The 17,790-nt window shown below is 41.8% G+C and overlaps 1 protein-coding gene across 3 annotated transcripts in view; it reads right to left on the bottom strand.

Moving 5' to 3' along the window:
* E2F7 (E2F transcription factor 7) overlaps positions 1-9,191 on the bottom strand; it is a 29,893-nt gene extending 20,702 nt beyond the window's left edge. Inside the window, exons 1-4 of one of the 3 annotated variants that reach the window (XM_061639690.1) lie at positions 8,540-9,191; positions 8,086-8,211; positions 7,844-7,936; positions 4,241-4,519 (exon numbers count right to left, since the gene is read on the bottom strand). In XM_061639690.1, coding sequence (XP_061495674.1) covers positions 4,241-4,519; positions 7,844-7,936 — 372 coding nt within the window. In that variant the 5' untranslated portion in view covers positions 8,086-8,211; positions 8,540-9,191. The remainder of the gene's footprint in view (positions 1-4,240; positions 4,520-7,843; positions 7,937-8,085; positions 8,212-8,539) is intronic. The other 2 variants (XM_061639692.1, XM_061639689.1) reach the window with 2 other exon arrangements.
* Positions 9,192-17,790: the final 8,599 nt, after the last annotated feature.

Here is a 17,790-nt window from a genome sequence, read left to right as displayed (position 1 = left end):
ACCAGAAAGCATACCCATGGCCCTGATAAAATTAAAGTGGAGAGGAAAGGAGGAAATATGTAAAGTAGGTATTAATGCCCAACAATAAGAACCAGTGATACTGGGAAGAGATGTTATGGGGGCACAAGGAAAAATATATGTGGTGACCAGACAACAACTTGGCAAAGCAACAGAAACCATGTTAACAGAGGCCGAAGAAAACAGGGTGGAACCTGTTATCGAGCCTAAGGTCGCCATAGCAACCCCTGGCAGGCCTGCTAAAAGAGACAAACTGTATCGAATGGTCTCTAGTGAAGAGGCAGAGCAGTTCAGGGAAGAGCTGGATAAGGATGCAAGTTTGAAGCAAAGTTACTGGTATGATAGAACAGCCAGAGAACATGTGTATGATGTGGGAGATATGGTTATGGCATTCATACCCAGGAAACACGATAAATTACAGGCCAACTGGGAGGGACCATATACCATAAGGGAAAAGCTTGACACAGTGACGTATGTGATAACCACAGACCAATTAAAAAAGCATAAAGTGGTTCATGTAAATATGTTGAAACCTTATCACACCAGGGATGCAAAGGTGTTGCAAGTTACCTTATTCCCTGAGGGAAGTGGGCCTGAACTTCCAGATTTGGTACAGGAAAGCAAAGCAAAAGGAGGGGTAGATCAATTGGAATGGTCAGAGGAGGTGAAGGAAGAAGTCAAGAAAGAGATTCTAAGAGTTTAAAAAAATTATGGGGATCTCTTCAGCAATAAACCTGGCCGAACCAGTATAGCCAGACATTCAATTGATACTGGAAATCATGCCCCAATCAGATCTGTTCCGTACTGTGTGAATGGGAAAGTTTTGAATGAAATTAGAAAGGAGGTTGAAGACATGTTGGAACTAGGAGTGATCAGGGAATCCATCAGTCCCTGGGGCTCAAGTATTGTACTGGTTCTGAAAAAAGATGGAACCACAAGGTTTTGTATTGATTATTGTTTAATCAATAAAATTACTGTCCCAGATGCGTATCCTATGCCTAGGATGGACGCAATGTTAGAGCTATTGGGAGCAGCAACCATTATCTCTACCATAGATCTGTGTAAAGGATTTTGGCAGATGGAATTAGACAAGCAATCCAGAGCCAAAACTGCCTTCAGTACACCAGATGGGTTATATGAGTTTGTGACTTTACCCATGGGACTAAGGAACTCACCAAGTTCTTTTCAGAGACTAATTAATACTGTGTTGCGAGGCATGTCAGATTTCGCAGTGGCCTATATAGATGATGTGCCCATTTTCAGCAAGTCGGTGCCTGAGCATGTCCAACACCTGACAGCAGTATTAGAGGCATTTAAGAAAGCAGGGCTAACAATAAAAGCCAAGAAATGCCAGTTTGGGTTGAATGAAGTGATCTATTTAGGACATAAGGTGGGGAGTGGGAAAATAACCCCCTTATGGAGCAAAGTTGAGGCAATACAATCCTGGCCCATCCCCTTAACTAAGAAACAAGTTAGGGCATTTTTAGGTGTGGCTGGGTTTTACCGTAAATTTGTAAAAGATTTGGGGGAAATCGCAACCCCTTGCATGAACTAACAAGGAAAAAGTATGCTGAGCGTGTGGTGCGGACAGATGACTGTCAAAAGGCTTTTGACCTTCTGAAGCAAGCCTTGTGCCAAGGGCCTGTATTAATAGCACCAGATTACGAGCAACCATTCATCGTGGCTACGGATGCGTCGAACCTAGCACTGGGAGTCGTCTTGCTACAAGAGAGAGGAGGCACCAGACATCCAGTGGCGTATCTTAGTCGCAAGCTGACATCGAGGGAGAAGAATTATTCGTCGGTCCAAAAGGAGTGCCTAGCGGTCATGTGGGGACTGAGCAAGTTGCGCCCATACGTGTGGGGACGAAGATTTACAGTGACAACGGATCATCGAGCATTGTTATGGTTACAGACTATGAAAAATCATAACACTATGCTGCAGAGGTGGTCCTGGGCCCTACAGGACTATCAAGTGGACTTCCAGTTCATCAAAGGCAAGGACAATGTATTGGCCAATGGACTTTCAAGGCAGGTGGCCGGGACTGCAGTGACGTGACCCAGACATGGGTGCAAAAAGACATTTTCCCCAAAGAGACTTGTTTTTTTATTGTTAACACATCGTATGAATCCTAGAGGAGGAATAATACTTTGCTGTTATTTTAAGGGGGGGGAAATGTGATGTTCCTGCTTGTAGGGTAAATATGGTAAGTGCTGTTTATATAGAAGACATATGGTAAGTGGAGTGAAAGAGGAGGGGGGAGTACATGAGCAGTAGAATGCTGGATGATTGGCAGAGCGTTTGAATGGCTGGGAGTATAAATGGAAGAATGACAGTTGAATCTGGGTGGATGTTAGTAGGGTGGAGAAGAAGGTGTTTGGTGGTGGATGTTGGGAGTGTGGAGAAAGAGGTGTTTGAGGGAGGAGGTCAGGAGTGTGGAGAAAGAGGGAGTTGGAGTTCTGATTAATAATAAGTCAAGTACAAAACAGGAATAGATGAAATCATACGCTTGTGAAACATTCTAAAACTAATCTTGTTATTTCTGATATTTAATAAATACTTATTTGGTTTACCAAAGGCCTGATCCTTGGCTGGGGGATATACATACCAGAAGGGAGGGCAAGGTAATTACCAAGGCTGAACAGAAACAGTATCTAATGGTGGCAGCGGTGAAGGGAGGAATAATAACAATTCAAGTATCCAGAGCAACCCAGAGTTGTATGCGTTATCTATAAAGATACAAGGGGGTTGGGAACAGCATAAGCACGCAGTCACAAAAGTAACCAGCTAGAGAGAGACTCAGGCAAAGTCTCTAGGAGTATTGGTTATAGGACGTGACTGGTGGTGCTGCCTAGCAGGGGGATCTAGTGAGATCTGTGCTAGAGCGGAGTGAGAAACCATATAAAGGACGGTCCGGACTGGTGGTATCCCTGGTGGTGCCTAGTGAAAGGCAGTAGCCACAAGCAGGTGGGAACCTGACAGGGAGAACCAGGGAAGGACGTCACAGACTACAACTCCCATCTTCCCTATATATGTGCCATGTTGGCTGAGGATGATGGGAACTGTAGTCCTACACCTTAATCTAAACCTTGTGAACTAGGAAAAGATCTTGCTTGCCTACCCCAAGGTATATTAACATTCAGGAAAACTATGTTTAGGGACATATTACTACATCCATATGCTTATGGGTCACATTAGGACTATGATTCCCCGTTTTCATCCCCTTTACTCTCATGTATTTCTCCACTTCTCATAGTGGCTTAAGCTAGTAGTATGGTGGACAAGTCTTGGGCATTGGTAGTCAGGCTGGTACAGGAAACATGGTGGCTTATAAGGTGGCATTGTGGCAGGACAAGAGCTGATCTAGTGCTGAATTTAACAAGTAACAGCACATTAATTTTGACTAGGAGCCCTTCCACCTGCCTCTAGAAACAAAGTAGAATTTATAAAGCCCTTAAATGCTACTAAACACTATATACCAATTAAAAACTGTCCCTGCCTGCAGGCTCACAGGAGAATGAAGAGAATAGTAACTTTGATAGGAAATCAAGAGATCCAACAGTTCTTTAGCCAAAAGACCACGTTTTGTACCACAAAAGAAAAATTTCAAAGCCTCTTATAATAAACTATGTTTAATCAGCTGTTACCTGAGAGGAATATTTAAGAAAGAGGCTGGAATGGCTCTAGTAAATAACTCTGAGGGCTACTTCCCTATTTGTTAAAAGAAACTGTAGCTTTTATTTTTTCTGAAAAGCAATAATGTATGAAAGTAGTTCTCATTAGATTGGTTCTGGGAATTCTCAGTAAGACTTCAGCTGCCTCTACTAGCACAAAGTTGGAAAGCACAAAGTTGCATGGTATTACATATATTCTTGTTTCTAAGGCAGGTTCATATTCTCAATCATCCGTGCGCAATGGCCTTACAAATGCAGCTGTGCTGAGGAAGTAATATGTGACAGTATACACTAAAATGCCAGGTAGAGAAAACAAAGGAAGTGGTATTTTGATTATGTGAACAGAAACAGGAGAAGGGTTGAGAAGGGCTAAGCTGAGAAGGGCTAATTCAGAACAATTTGAGAGAGTTATCCACAAATGATTTGAGGTCTCAGCCAACTAAAGAAAGCAATGAGACAGCGATTGTATGTGACTAAACAAATATATTATTTAGCTGAAAGAGATAACAAATGACTGTTAACTCTAAACAAACTTGCAAGTCTCTTACCTGCAAGGAATCAGAAAAAGCATCACTAAATTCATTGTTCTCAATTGGCCTGAAGAGCTCTTTCTTCTTTTCCCTGTCCCGCATATCAGGGCTAGCAGCACTAATAAGCATCTTTAGGTTAGCTGTAGGGGTCCATGGATCTGTCAGGGGCCTATCAGTCAGCTTCACAGGTGTAATTGGATTTTTCTCGGGGGTACAGTTTTTTTGCTTTGACAAATCAATAGGCTCATTTTTCATGGGAGTCTTTGGGGTCATTCTGGGTCGATCAAATATGTTTTCCTATTAGAAAGAAAATATAGTTTAGGGATAACAGGAAAGTAGGTTAGGCAGGCAATCAATGCTGGGGTTCTTATAAATATATACACATTCACAGGGTCCTATCACACGCCAACATCAGACCGAGAAACAATGGCCTGCTCAGTTACGAATGGCTCACATAGAGTTCTATGGGACAAGGTAAACAAGCTAAATTTTAGGATGCCGTTAAGAGAGATCCTCATCCCAGACACTTGAGTTACAAGAGGCAAGTTTAGACCCAGTGTATTACTTTACTTTAGTCCTATGGGTAGGGAAACAAAGGGAGAGAGCCCCACCCTTCTATCTGTAGTCCTAGACATCCCAGCCTCAACCAACAGACACTACCTAGAGGCGCTATGATGTTTTAAGAGTACACAGTAAGTCACTGTGCAACCATACAGACGCTCCCTCTATAAGTACACCCAATATAATGTCAGATATTTTCTCAGACACATTGTGCCTGAGTAAAACACCTATCAGTTAAATAGCGAAGAACAGACTACACGGTTTATGGTCAGGGAACAATGCTCAAGGATAGATGTTTCTAAGATTAGTGCTTTATTTTTTGCCATAGGATTAAATGGCATTCACTTAAATGGGAAAAAACTGGGCTGTAATGAGATATAGCTGATTGGTACAAAACCTACTTTTTGTTCCAGACTCCAGTAACCCCAATATATGGAGACAGTCCGATTGTGCCAGATTTAAGACTGTTTACTCTGTATGTAGAACTCAGTGGAAGCCATTCACCAGCAAAAGCACTTTAACATTTTCATAACCCTACCCTGGCTACCATTTCTTGGTCGTACAAGAATGTGACAGAATCTAAGTATTTACTTTTGTACATATAGAAATCCAGTCTTGATTATAGATATCTAAAACATCAGGAAAAGCCAGTTTTAAAACTGTGCAATTCTTTTTACTCTTTCTGGAAGGCATAACAATAATATACACATATATAATTATCTTAAAATCTTAATTAAAACCAAAGTTAACTGTGTTAAAATAAGTTGCTGACTTGATGAGTGCAGCTGGAGAATAAGAATTCTTTTTTTAATTCATAACTGTAAAAGTTATGTGAGAGAAAGCAATCAGAGAAGCTAGAATGATTTTACAGTCTAAAATCTTGGTATTTCATAAGTCTTCAGAAAGACTGGAATTTCACTTTGAAACTTTTGTTTAAATAAATTTCTATCCTTCAAAGTTGCCAAGATATGTATGGATATGCGATTGCAAAAAATCTCTGATGAAATTGTCCATGTTGAACAAGCAGAATAACCCTTCTGTATGATAGATCACACTGACTCATGTATTACTTAACCAGTTATTAAGTTAATTTGGCAGACATTTAACAGACTAATTCACCTGAGCTATTGTATATTTTGTTTGACATTAATGCCAAAGACAGAGACCTGGTTTGCTAGTCACAGAAAGACTTACTGGGAGTGTGCACATGTCCAGGCTTCTGGAGGAGAGCATAAAGTCACTTTGCTCCTCCCTGGTCTTTTTTTACTTGTGTGTTAAGCAAGGTTTGGCTAAGCATGTCATGCAAATCTGGGTTTGTGGTTAAGCTCCCTCATGACAAAGCATGAGCTGTATGGTGTCTTTCAAACACAGACTCATAATTAAGTTCTCTTCTCATTAAACATGAGCTGTAGTGAGAAAAAGCTTAACCATCAGTCTGGGTATGGATGATATGCTAAGCCAAATTTTGGCTTAGCTCAGCATGGCACAGGAGTGAAAAAAGAACAAGGGGGAATAATGTGGTTACAAGCTCCTCTTGAGATGTCCTCAGAATCCCAGTAAGCCAGTTTGACTTAAGCCTGCTTACAGCATCCTATAGAACTCGATGGGAACCACACTCTGTGAGGGCCAATACCCAAGTGAGTTTCTTCTGTACTGCTGTCTCTTGCAGGACACATTAGTTTTGTGCTATATCAGAGTACTACATCTTACCAACATGTTCAGGTCAATGAAAACTGCTGTATCCATACAATGTTTCTTACTTAAACCTTTTGCTATTTCTTAGAATGAGGAAACTTTACTGGGCCAAAACCTTATTGTATTACTCTCACTGGGACATCCGTCTAACTTTACTGACGGGAATATACTACAGCAATCAACAGTCATTTAGACTTGCATTACCTGTTTGATTAGTTAGTTTCAGAGATCTACAAAAGATAATGTCAGAAGAGCCAAAACTGCTTGCAGAACCCAAATAAATTAATACCTACAATGACAAACAGTTTGGGACGAGCATTTTAAAAAAATCTATCAACTACCATGCAGAAAATTAAAAAGTGTTATTTCAGAGGTGAATGTTGTACATCCACTTTGATAAAGTCTGTCAAGTTTCATTCCTATCTCAGGAGCAACCCATCTTTTATACTGGATTGTATCCCTCTTTGATACAATCACTGAATCTCTTGATGGCTTTGTTTTTACTTTAATGCAGCTGCGGGAGTGCATGTGTCCAACTTTGATTGGAACAGCGCTTTCCTGGAACAAGGAGTATTTAATCCTTCTCCCCCATCTCCTTTGAGGTTTTCCTGATCTGAACCTGCCGTTGCGGAGGAGGGGAACCTTTACTTGAATTCCTATGCCACCACCCCTAATTTGGTTAATAAATTGGTGGAAGAGAAAGGGTTAAGCACCCCTCCCCCAGCGCCATTGCTCCAATTGAATTCAGAGCCCAGCATACTACATTAAAGTAAAAACACATAACGTGAGAGACATCTTCTACTTCATTGTTTCATGTTTAAAAACAAATATTCATCCATTTTGCTCAGTACTGTATCACCTCTACCCCTTCACAAGTATAAGAATCTATTGCAAACAGCCAGTGAGGATTGACAGGATTATCTGTAACCCCATGCATATATGACAGACATCTTGCAAAAAAAAAACCTGATTAATTAGCATACAGAATATGATTCCTATTTCCTTAATAGGACAGGAATGGAGGAACTGACTTTCTGTGAAATTAGAGCCAAAAGGAAGATTTTGGTCACAACTGAGAATTTAGCAAGTTAGAAGTGCCCAACTAAACAATTGTGATAAAAACAATAGAATTGTTACAATTTTATTTTTAAGTTTTATGGAGCTAGTAACTATTACTTCATGTAACTGTAATAATACATAAACAGGGTTTTGAAATTGTTTAATTCGTACGTCATTACAGTTAGGTTATATATTCAGTTCCACTGTGATATGAAACTTACACTAATAAAGGAGAACACAGTTTAAAACAAAGCCAATCTGAAAATATGGAACTGAGAGTTTGGGCACCCAGGTTGATCTACTTACCTTATGTGCACTTTCCCCATCTTCATCTATAAAATCTACCTTTGCAGGTCTTGGACTAATCAAGTCTTTTAGTGTTAAGCAATTAATCTCCATCTGTAAATTTGAAAGTTGCACAAGAGGATCAGCATCTTACACCATCTCCTAACTAAAAATTGACTTTCAGATACTCCAAAATAGTTTGGGCAAAGTTTATGAAGATCACATTATTTTTTAAATTCACAGATACATAAACAAATCAAAACCTTAAAATAATTGGCCGTGTAGACGACGTGTGTATGCGTGTCTTTGAAAAGTGGGGACTTCTGATGAATCTGTCATTGGAGTTCAGGGTGTTCGCCCCAGGATCAGTTACTTTTGGCGCAAAGAACCTGGAAGTGAAATCCCAACTTTGAATGGGAAACTGACCACCTCGAAGCTCAAGGCGGGGACAGTTTAGCAATCCCCCTGCCCTGAGCGCGGGAGATTCCCTGTCCGACGAGGACCCTCCCTCCCCTTTCCAACTTCAGCAATAAAGGCTGGAGATAAAGATGTGGAATGAAAGACTGTCGCTCGCTCGCTTTCTTTTACTGCTTAGAGTGGGGCTGCTTCGGTGCACACATAGGACTGTGACACACAAAAAGCACACATAGGCAAGACTACGCGACCCACCTCCCCTCTTTCCCGCCCCAAAAGTCTCCAAAAATCTTAAGGACTTACGTTTCTCGAGACTCTTTTCTGTTCTCTCACAGGGACACGTTTGCGTCAGCGCCTCCTGGCCCTCTAAAGCCGCAGCCAGGATTGAGGTGCATTGGAGTTACTCAAAAGGAAAAGAGGCGTCCCAAACCCCCAACTGCTACTTTGATCCTAGCCTACGACGTGCCTATACTAGCCGCTTCCTTACTGCCTTGGAGATTCCACTAGGCGCTAAAGCTTCTATTCTGGCGCCCTGAGACATATTTTTACAATCCGGCCAATCAGGCTTTTTCTGAAGGGGCGTCTCCTTAGCTTTCTCTCCAATCAGCTCAAAGCCCTGCTCGAAGAGTTGGCGCTAGTCTCGGCGCGCTCTGTCTCAGGGTCCCGCGCCTTAGCGGTGGGGAAGCTTTGGTTGTTTCTCCGCCTTCGCTGCCGCCGCGCCCTCCTCCCACCTTGTGGTACCTGGGAAGCCTGGGGCGGAGTGACTCGACAGTGGGGAGGGCCGCCCCGCCACTTTTGTTAGGCAGGAGTGGGCAGCTCAAGCGTAGGTCTGAAGAATAAGAAAGTGAAGGGAACAGATGGAATTGGGAAATCTAATCCTCGGAGACGCCGTGAAGTGTGGCGGGACTGCTGTGCTTTCTCCCTCCCCTTCAATCTGCTGTTGTGGAGGCTTTGGGGTTGGCAGCTCAGCCCTTCCTGAAATCTCTTAAGAATTTAGAAAGCAGGAAGTACAAGTACATTGTGAAGATTATAGTTTTCTTCCCTCTAAGTTTTCCAAAGGGAGAAGTTTTATAATATTTGTAAGCCTCTCTGTGAACTTGTTTGAAGGGTGAGATAGGAATAAATATGAAATAAAATGCTCATTGCGTTTTGTTTCTGAAAGATGGATTAATTCAGGCATGCACCAGTTGGTGTTGTGGAAAGCACCATGAAGGTGGCAATTAGGTTAAAAGGTCACATGTGATTCCGTCCTGAATACAGTTTCAGACCTGTGTGGCATTACTTAGAACTGCTGCATCAACTACCCTCACATAGACTGGTTACAAATGTGTTCCAGTCATGACAAAGAGGTAAAATTGTTTCCTAGAACAGCTGGTCATGGAATTAACCAGAGGGGAGGGGACCCTGAATTTAATCTTAAATGGCACCCTGAACCTGGTGCCACATGTAAATGTTGTCAAACCAACTGGGAGAAGTGACACTGGTGCTTTTAAATTAAACATACATGTAAATAACCAATTGCCAAGAAAATCCAGCATGGCTACATTTGACTTCAAAAGGAAATTTCCCTAAAATGGGGGGATCTGAAGGACAAGTTACATATTTTTGTTAGATCAGCAATTTCATGGGTTCTTTGAGAACTCTCAGGTTGATGCCATACAGACCCAGCAATTTGTCAGTTTTTATTTTATTGATTATGTCTGAAACATCGTCTCTTGTCACCACTATCTGCCTCAGGTCTTCAGATTCCTTTCCTGCAAATGTTAGTTCAGGCACAGGGATCTGCCCTTTATCTTCCACTGTGAAGACAGATGCAAAGAATTCATTCAGTTTCTCCTTATCCTCCTTTAGCACACCTTTGACTACCTTGTCATCCAAGGGTCCAACCACCTCCCAGAGCTTGGAAGATTACTTTAAAAAAGCAATAAATTACAGTTACAATTACATGGGCCCAAAAAGTAGTAATTACTGTTACAATTTCAATTGCTCTGGAAGTAACTGATTACTTTACTTTTTCTCAAAGGTAATCACTACAATTACATTTCAGCAACTTTTTAAAAAAACAAAACGCCTACAAGGTGCTGGCCTTGGCTGCTGCACATCTAAGTAGCCTAAAACAACATTAAAAATAAACACACACATACAGAGGTAGTAGAATAATTCTTTTTTATCCATAAGATAGCAATCGTGGTCTCTCTGCTGGTAAGGGAGGTGAGGAGGGAGGCAGAGGCCATTACTCAGATCTTTGCATGTCAAACCAAGTGCGACCCCCCAAACTCAGCCAGGAAGCATAATCTCACTTAACCACCTTCCAGATGCTGCCCTGCCACCAACTAAGGGACACTCACCCAAGCAAACATTTTCCCCTAAGACGCAAAAAAGTGAAAATACTGCAAATGCAGCACAGTAGCCAGAGAGGGTGGTGGAAGCCACTTTGTGTGCCAAGTATTCACACACACACTGTTATCTTTCATCTCCATAGTGCTTTATCTCCATTCTGCTGCCTCCTTCTTCTTTAGCCATGTTCTCGTCCTCCAGCTCCTTTTTCCCTCCACTTCATTCTTCACCACCACCATCCATTTTTTTAAAACAATTTTCTCCACTCCATCCCGTCTCGGTCTCCACCTCCTCCCTCATCGCCTCCTACCAACCCACAGAGCATAAGGGAAGAGTGATGCTGCACAGAAGCCCATTTTGAGGCATATGATTTTCATCCACAAATCAGAGGAGCAGAAGACTTCCCCCCCCCAAGCAATGCCCCAAAGTAATGCTGGAAACATTACAATTACTCCACAAAAGTAATACAATTACTCCTAGTTCTATTACAATCAAAATGTAAAGAATTAAAGAATTACCCACTCGTTCCTCAAAAAAGTAATAAATTACAAGTAATTCGTTGCTTGTAACAAATTACTTCCAAGCTCTGCCGCCTCCCTATATGGCCTTCTGCTACTAATGTATTTAAATATTTTGTTATTGGCCTTTATGTTTTTAGCAATGTGTTCCTCAAATTAATTTTTAGTATCCCTTATTGTTTGCTTGCATTTCTTTTGTCAAAGTTTGTGTTCTTTTTTGTTCTCCTCATTTGGACAAGACTTCCATTTTTTTAAAGGAAGTCTTCTTGCCTCTAATAGCGTCTTTTACTCTGCTCTTTAACCATGCTGGCATCCTCTTGGCCCTAGTGGTAGCTTTCCTGATCTGCGGTATACACTCCAGTTGAGCTTCCAATATTACATTTTTAAACAACTCCCAAGCTTTGGGTAGTGAATTGACCCTCTTAACTTTGTCTTTGAACTTCACTGTAAAACCAATCTTTAAAAAGGGATTCAGGGAGGGATCCTGGAAATTATGGGCTGGTTAACTTAATGTCTGTTCTGGGAAAACTGGTGGAAAATATTGTTAAAGATAAAATAACCAAGCATATGGAAGAACAAGCCTTTCTGAAGCAGAACCAGTATGGCTTCTGCAAAGGTTAAGTCCTGCCTCACTGACCTATTAGAGTTCTCTGAGAGTGTCAACAAGCATACAGATAGAGGTGATCCAGTTGACATAGTGTACTTGGTCTTTCAAAAAGCCTTTAACAAGGTACCTCACCAAAGACTCTTGAGTAAGTTGAACAGGCATGGAATATGAGGAGAGGCCTGTTTGTTGATAAGGAACTGGCTAAATAACAGAAAGCAGAGAGTAGGAATAAAGACCGTTCTCCCAATGGAGGGCTGGAGAAAGTGGAGTGCCCCAAGGATCAATATTGGGACCTGCACTTTTTAACTTGTTCAGAAACGATATAGTTGGGTGAGCAATGAGGTGGCCAAGTTTGCTGATGATGCTAAATTGTTCAGGGCTGTTAAAACAAAAAGGGTTTATAAAGAGCTCCAAAAGAACCTCTCCAAACTGAGGCATTTAACTAAATTGCATTTGCCATAGGCGGTAAAATGGCAAATGCAATTTAGTTAAATGTAAAGTGATGCATGTTCGGCTAAAATGTTTTAATTTCACATATATGCCCATGAGGTCTGAACTGGTGGTGACTGACCAGAAACAATACCTTGAGTTCATAGTGGATAACTCAGTGAAGATGTTGATTCAATGTGCGGCAGACCGGCAGCTATGAAAAAGGCAAATTTTGTGCTGGGGATCATTAGGAAAGGAACTGAAAATTCACTAATAGGCAAAAAACCTTGCGGTTTAAGAACATATCTATAGCCCACAGATATTTCTATCAAACTTTAAAAAGCAGGAAAATTGGGCAGCTATAGTGAATGCACCAGGGGAGCAGGAGACTGACCTCCTCTCTGAGATATTGTACTGCCCCACAAATTTGTCAAAATGCAAACACAATTTGGGTTGGTCTTTCACAGTCCAATCCACTTGCTGTGTACCTTGGAAGATTTTGGTAACGTGCCTCTGAGCATATTGTTATGAGCATAGGGGTTGGGATGGATGATTCCTGTGGATCCCCTTTCCAGCCTCTGATTTGGAATCCTGTCCCTTGGGGCTGGCTCTGCTGGCCAGATGAATTTGTTTTGTTAAATAGAGTGGCCAGGTAGGATAATGGGTCTATCAGTTGCCCAGCAACTGGTGAATGGGCCAGGAAGACCCTTTTGTCACTGAAACTCTTCAGGAGAGCCTCCCCCCCCCCACTTCCTGGTGGCTAGCAGAAGTTTGTGCTTTGAGTGTTTTTAGAATGATCTAGAGAATGGCAGGCAGGCAGAGAGGCTATCCCTCTGCACTATGGCTTTAGGATGCGTCCTGCAACCCAGATGGAAAAGCTGGATATTGGACTGCTGATGCCTTGAACCCCTCCATCCTAAGCTCAGGTTGGAATGTGTGTAAATAAATAAACCATATTTTATAAAGACACCGCAGTCTCCGCTGACCTTCTTCCCAAAGGAAACCAAACCCTGGATGAGCGCAGGGACCCTGGAAATCTCACAGCTCGGAGACTGGGGAGGCGCACAACAATATGGTGAGTGGTGGCAATACCTGCCATCTCCAAAGATGGAGAATTACATTTTTGTATGTTTGTTGGTGTTCTTCCTTTGTTTCATTCCTGTGTTACTATCGTTTCTACAGAGAATCTAATCTAGAAAATGTTACGTCTCTCATTATTCATCCTGGAAACCTGTGCCAAATTTCTTTTAATTAATTTCAAAGTCTTTATATTGGTCAGTGCCATACGATGGTGAAGACAGCCTTTTGTGTTTCAAATTGGAGGTTATGTTCTATTTCTATTTTGGGTGCATTAACAGTTGAATCTGAAACTGCAGTTTGATGTAAAATCAAACTGATTACAATAAGTTGCTACTTCAGGAGTGACTCTAGGTGTTGGAAAAAACAAACTTAGCCTGCCCAAGATGCATGTTTTCAGCTTGCTATGTTTAAACCACTTCATTGAAGGAAAGGTGGGCATGGTCAATTAAAAACATAGAGCACACCTAAAATTTTGCTAAAATATATTTCACCTCCCACTGTTGTGCAAACTCTGACACTCCTGATGTCCACTGGAGACTATTATTGTTGTTGTTGTTGTTGTTATTATTTATTGAATTTATTAGTCGCCCCTCTGGCTGGCTGTCCAGCCACTCTGAGCGACGTACAAAATAGGCATACAATACCTAGACATTAAAAATCTAAAAACAATGAAGATAAAATCTAGCCAGAATAGTCAGTGCCATTATTCCACAATTGTTTTTTGAGTTTTTTGAGTGTAAATTTTGTAAACTGTTACTGTACTTCATAGATTCACAGAAATAGAAGGAAGAGAAAATGATTTCCTATAGGAAACTTCACTAAAATTGCAAAGTAAATCAGACAAGTTTAAAATGACTATCTGAACTATGTTAACTGTCTTAATCATGTTGTTTCCTCCCTGCTCTCCTTGTTAAAACAAGATCTGAACAGCACATGTCTTGTTTCTATTATTTGGGTTGATTGCAGGTGTTGCCACCACTCACCATATGCTCAGAGGCACATGTTACCAAATTCTTCCAAGCTACACAGGAAATGGATTGGACTGTGAAAGACCAACCCAAATTGTGTTTGCATTTTGACAAATTTGTAGGGCAGTACAATATCTCAGAGAGGAATTCAAGTCTCTTGCTCCCCTGGTGCATTCACTATAGCTGCCCAATTTCCCTGCTTTTTAAAGTTTGATAGAAATATCTGTGGGCTATAGGTATGTTCTTAAACTGCAAGGTTTTTTGCCTATTATTGAATTTCTCTGCTTTTTAATCCGGGGGGGGAGGGAGGAAGGGCTGGAGTGGGCAGGGGAGGAGGAAGAAGGAAGAGGGGAGGGGAGGAGGAGGGGAGGGGAGGAGGAGGGGAGGGGAGGGGAGAGGGAAAGGAGGGGAAAAGGTTCTAGTTTTGGTGTACAAAGCCCTATACAGCTCGGGACCGGGATACCTGAAAGACCGTCTTACCCCTTATATACCCAGTCAGTCACTGCACTCTGAAGGTTAGGGCCTCCTGCAGATACCATCTTATCAGGAGGTTCGTTCTGCACAATATAGGAAATGGACCTTTAGTGTGGCAGCACCTATCCTGTGGAATTCCCTCCCTTTGATTATTAGGCAGGTGCCATCTCTGCTATCTTTTCGGCGCCTTTTGTAGACTTTCCTCTTTCAACAAGCCTTTTAGGTTGATACCTATCCCAGTCTGCGTCTGTGTTAGAATTGTTTAATATGCTTTTTAATAATGTTTTAAACACCTTTTAAAGTTTTTTTTTCTTTTTAAATGTTTTTAATGCTGTTTTGTTTTAATGTATTTTAAGATTTGTTTTTAGGATGTTTTAAAGTGTTTTTAACGCTTTGTTTGTCGCCCTGAACTCCTGCTGGGAAGAAGCACAGGATACAAATTAAATAATAAATAAAAAAATAAAAAAGCATGTCCGATCATTTGCATGCTTAGTTCAATGGGATTTACTCCTATGCAATCTTGGTTAGGATAGGAAAAACTCACCATGGGGAGGGGGAAAGGGAAGGAGTGGATTGGAGGGGGACAAAAGGAGGGGGAGGGGAGGGCAGGTTTGATCATTTACATGCTTGTAGAGTTCAATGGTATTTACTTCCGTGCAGTCATGCTTAAGATAGGTACAACTGACCATGGGGAGGGGGAAGGAGGGGATTGGAAGGTGATGGGGATGGGTAGGGAGGGGCAAAGGAAGGGGAGGAAAGGGGCAAGAGGGAGGGGATAGGAGGGAGGAGAAGGTAGGGTGGGTTTGATCAGTTGTATACTTTTTGAGTTCAATGGGATTTATTTCTGTGCAATCATGTTTGAAAATGGAAATGGACTGCCTTCAAGTCGACTGGACTTATGGCGACCCTTTGAATAGGGTTTTCATGGTAAATGGTATTGAGGTGGTTTTACCATTGCCTTCCTCTGAGGCTGAGAGGCAGTGACTGGCCCAAGGTCACCCAGTGAACTTCATGGCTGTGTGGGGATTCGAACCCTGATCTCCCAGGTCGTAGTCCAACACTGACCCAGGGGAGGGGCAAGGAAGGGAGGAGGAGAGGGAGGGGAAGAGATTGGGTGGGTGGGCACTGGGCAGAAGGAAAGACCCTTTCCTTTCTAAAAGGAAAACATTGCGAACAGTATCATTGCTTTTCAGCATTTCCCCCACCTTTTCATTCTACAGCAGGCACATGTAGCCACCCACCCACATTTAAACCAAAGCTGTCCCTGGTGATATCCACAACATGCCTTTATTTCACTTTGGACAGTCATGGCTTCTCCCAAAGAATCCTGGGAAGTGTAGTTAATGAAGGGTGCTGAGAGTTGCTAGGAGACTCCCTGTTCCCCTTACAGTCATTCAATCAGTGCTGCTGACTGTTAAACCACTCTGGCCACTGGAGCTCTGTCAGTGGAATAGGAGTCTCCTCTCAGCACCCTTCACAAACTACACTTCCCAGGATTCTTTGAGGGAAGCCATGACTGTTTCACTGAAATCAAAGTCTGGTGTGGGTGTGGCCCCCTGATTAGGCAAGCCCAGCAGCTGTGAGTCTGGCATTTAAAACACTGACAGTTGGTTCTTACTGAGCATGCCCGCCCTTTTCATTGGCTTCCAGCCAAAATTTCTTAAATTAATTAAAATCAGCTACACATTTTTTAAACTTTTAAACTGCGGAAGATGAAGGTCAGAGTATGGGGCAAGGTCATTAACAGGATTACAGGTACTCTGTGAACATAGCTGATTTTTAATGAATTTCAACAGATTATGAGACAGATTATTCTGACAGAAAAAAGTCCAAAAGGGCTCCGGGTTTCCCCCCACTCTTTTTAGACTTTGAACTCTCTATTCTCTCTGACTGTTTTGTGTATCGCCATGAAAATTGAGAGTGTTGTTAAGCAAGTGTTTCTGAGTTCAGGACTATACGTTTTGTAAGGTTTTGTTTTGAAATGATCTTATTGGAAGCATCAGAATGCCATGGGGGGTATTTTCAATTTAACATTGCGGAATGTGAAAAATCCACGCTGGCTATAGTATACAGCCACTCTTGTGGCTGTATAATCATGTCATGCTTAACATCAGTTGACATTTTCACATCACACACAAAAATGCCCTAAACTCATTCTGTAAAGTAAATGTACAATTAAAATACTGAACTTAAAGTTCTAATGTGAGAACGTTATGGGGGGAGAATCCAAGAAAACAGCATGTGTTGCTATTACTGTTCTGTGTTTTCCCTTAGCATTTATGCAAGTCTGCTGATTCAGCAATAATTTTTTGTCCACTTGTTCATTTTTTTGTTACTTGTATTGCCATATCAGGTTGCTTGTGACTTTTTAATCGTTTTTTTTCATGTACAGTAGGGCCCTGCTTTACAGCGCTTCGCTTTACAGCGCTTCGCTTTACAGCGTTCCGCTAATACAGTGGTGGTGAATTGTAGAAAGGCCCTGCTTTACAGCACTTGTTCTGCTTTTATGGTGGTTTTTTGCCGCCGGGCACCATTTTGGTCAATGTAAGTAAATGGGATCCGCTTTACAGCGGTTTTCGCTTTACAGCAGGGGTCCAGAACGTAACCCGCTGTATGAGCGGGGCCCTACTGTAAGTCAGTTTCAGGCTGCCAAGTCTTAACTAATTGATAAAATATTGAATTTGTTTAGATATAGTTTCAAAGTGATCAAACACAAAGTGATCTTCCTACAGTTGGAATCGGTTCTGTATCTATACTAGATATTTTCAGTTACAGTAATGTAGTTTTTAAAAAAACACACCTCACAATTAGGCAAAAAAATAATGACAGAAGGTGGGCTACAAAGAGATTTGGCTGCCCCCAGCCTATCTAAGGAGTTCGCCACGCAAAAGTGGGTTCTTAAATTCCCAATTATGGTGCTGGGGATCATGAGCCATCCTATTAGTTCAAGCATCATCCAAATGGAAATGGACTTGCCTTCAAGTCGATCCCGATTTATGGCGACCCTATGAATAGGGTTTTCACGGTAAACGGTATTCAGAGGTGGTTTTACCATTGCCTTCCTCTCAGGCTGAAAGGCAGTGACTGGCCCAAGGTCACCCAGTGAGCTTCATGGCTGTGTGGGGATTTGAACCCTGGTCT

This window comes from Rhineura floridana, chromosome 8 (assembly GCF_030035675.1).
Source record: "Rhineura floridana isolate rRhiFlo1 chromosome 8, rRhiFlo1.hap2, whole genome shotgun sequence".
In the NCBI taxonomy this organism is placed as follows: domain Eukaryota; kingdom Metazoa; phylum Chordata; class Lepidosauria; order Squamata; family Rhineuridae; genus Rhineura; species Rhineura floridana.
This window is presented reverse-complemented; position numbering and strand designations above follow the sequence as displayed.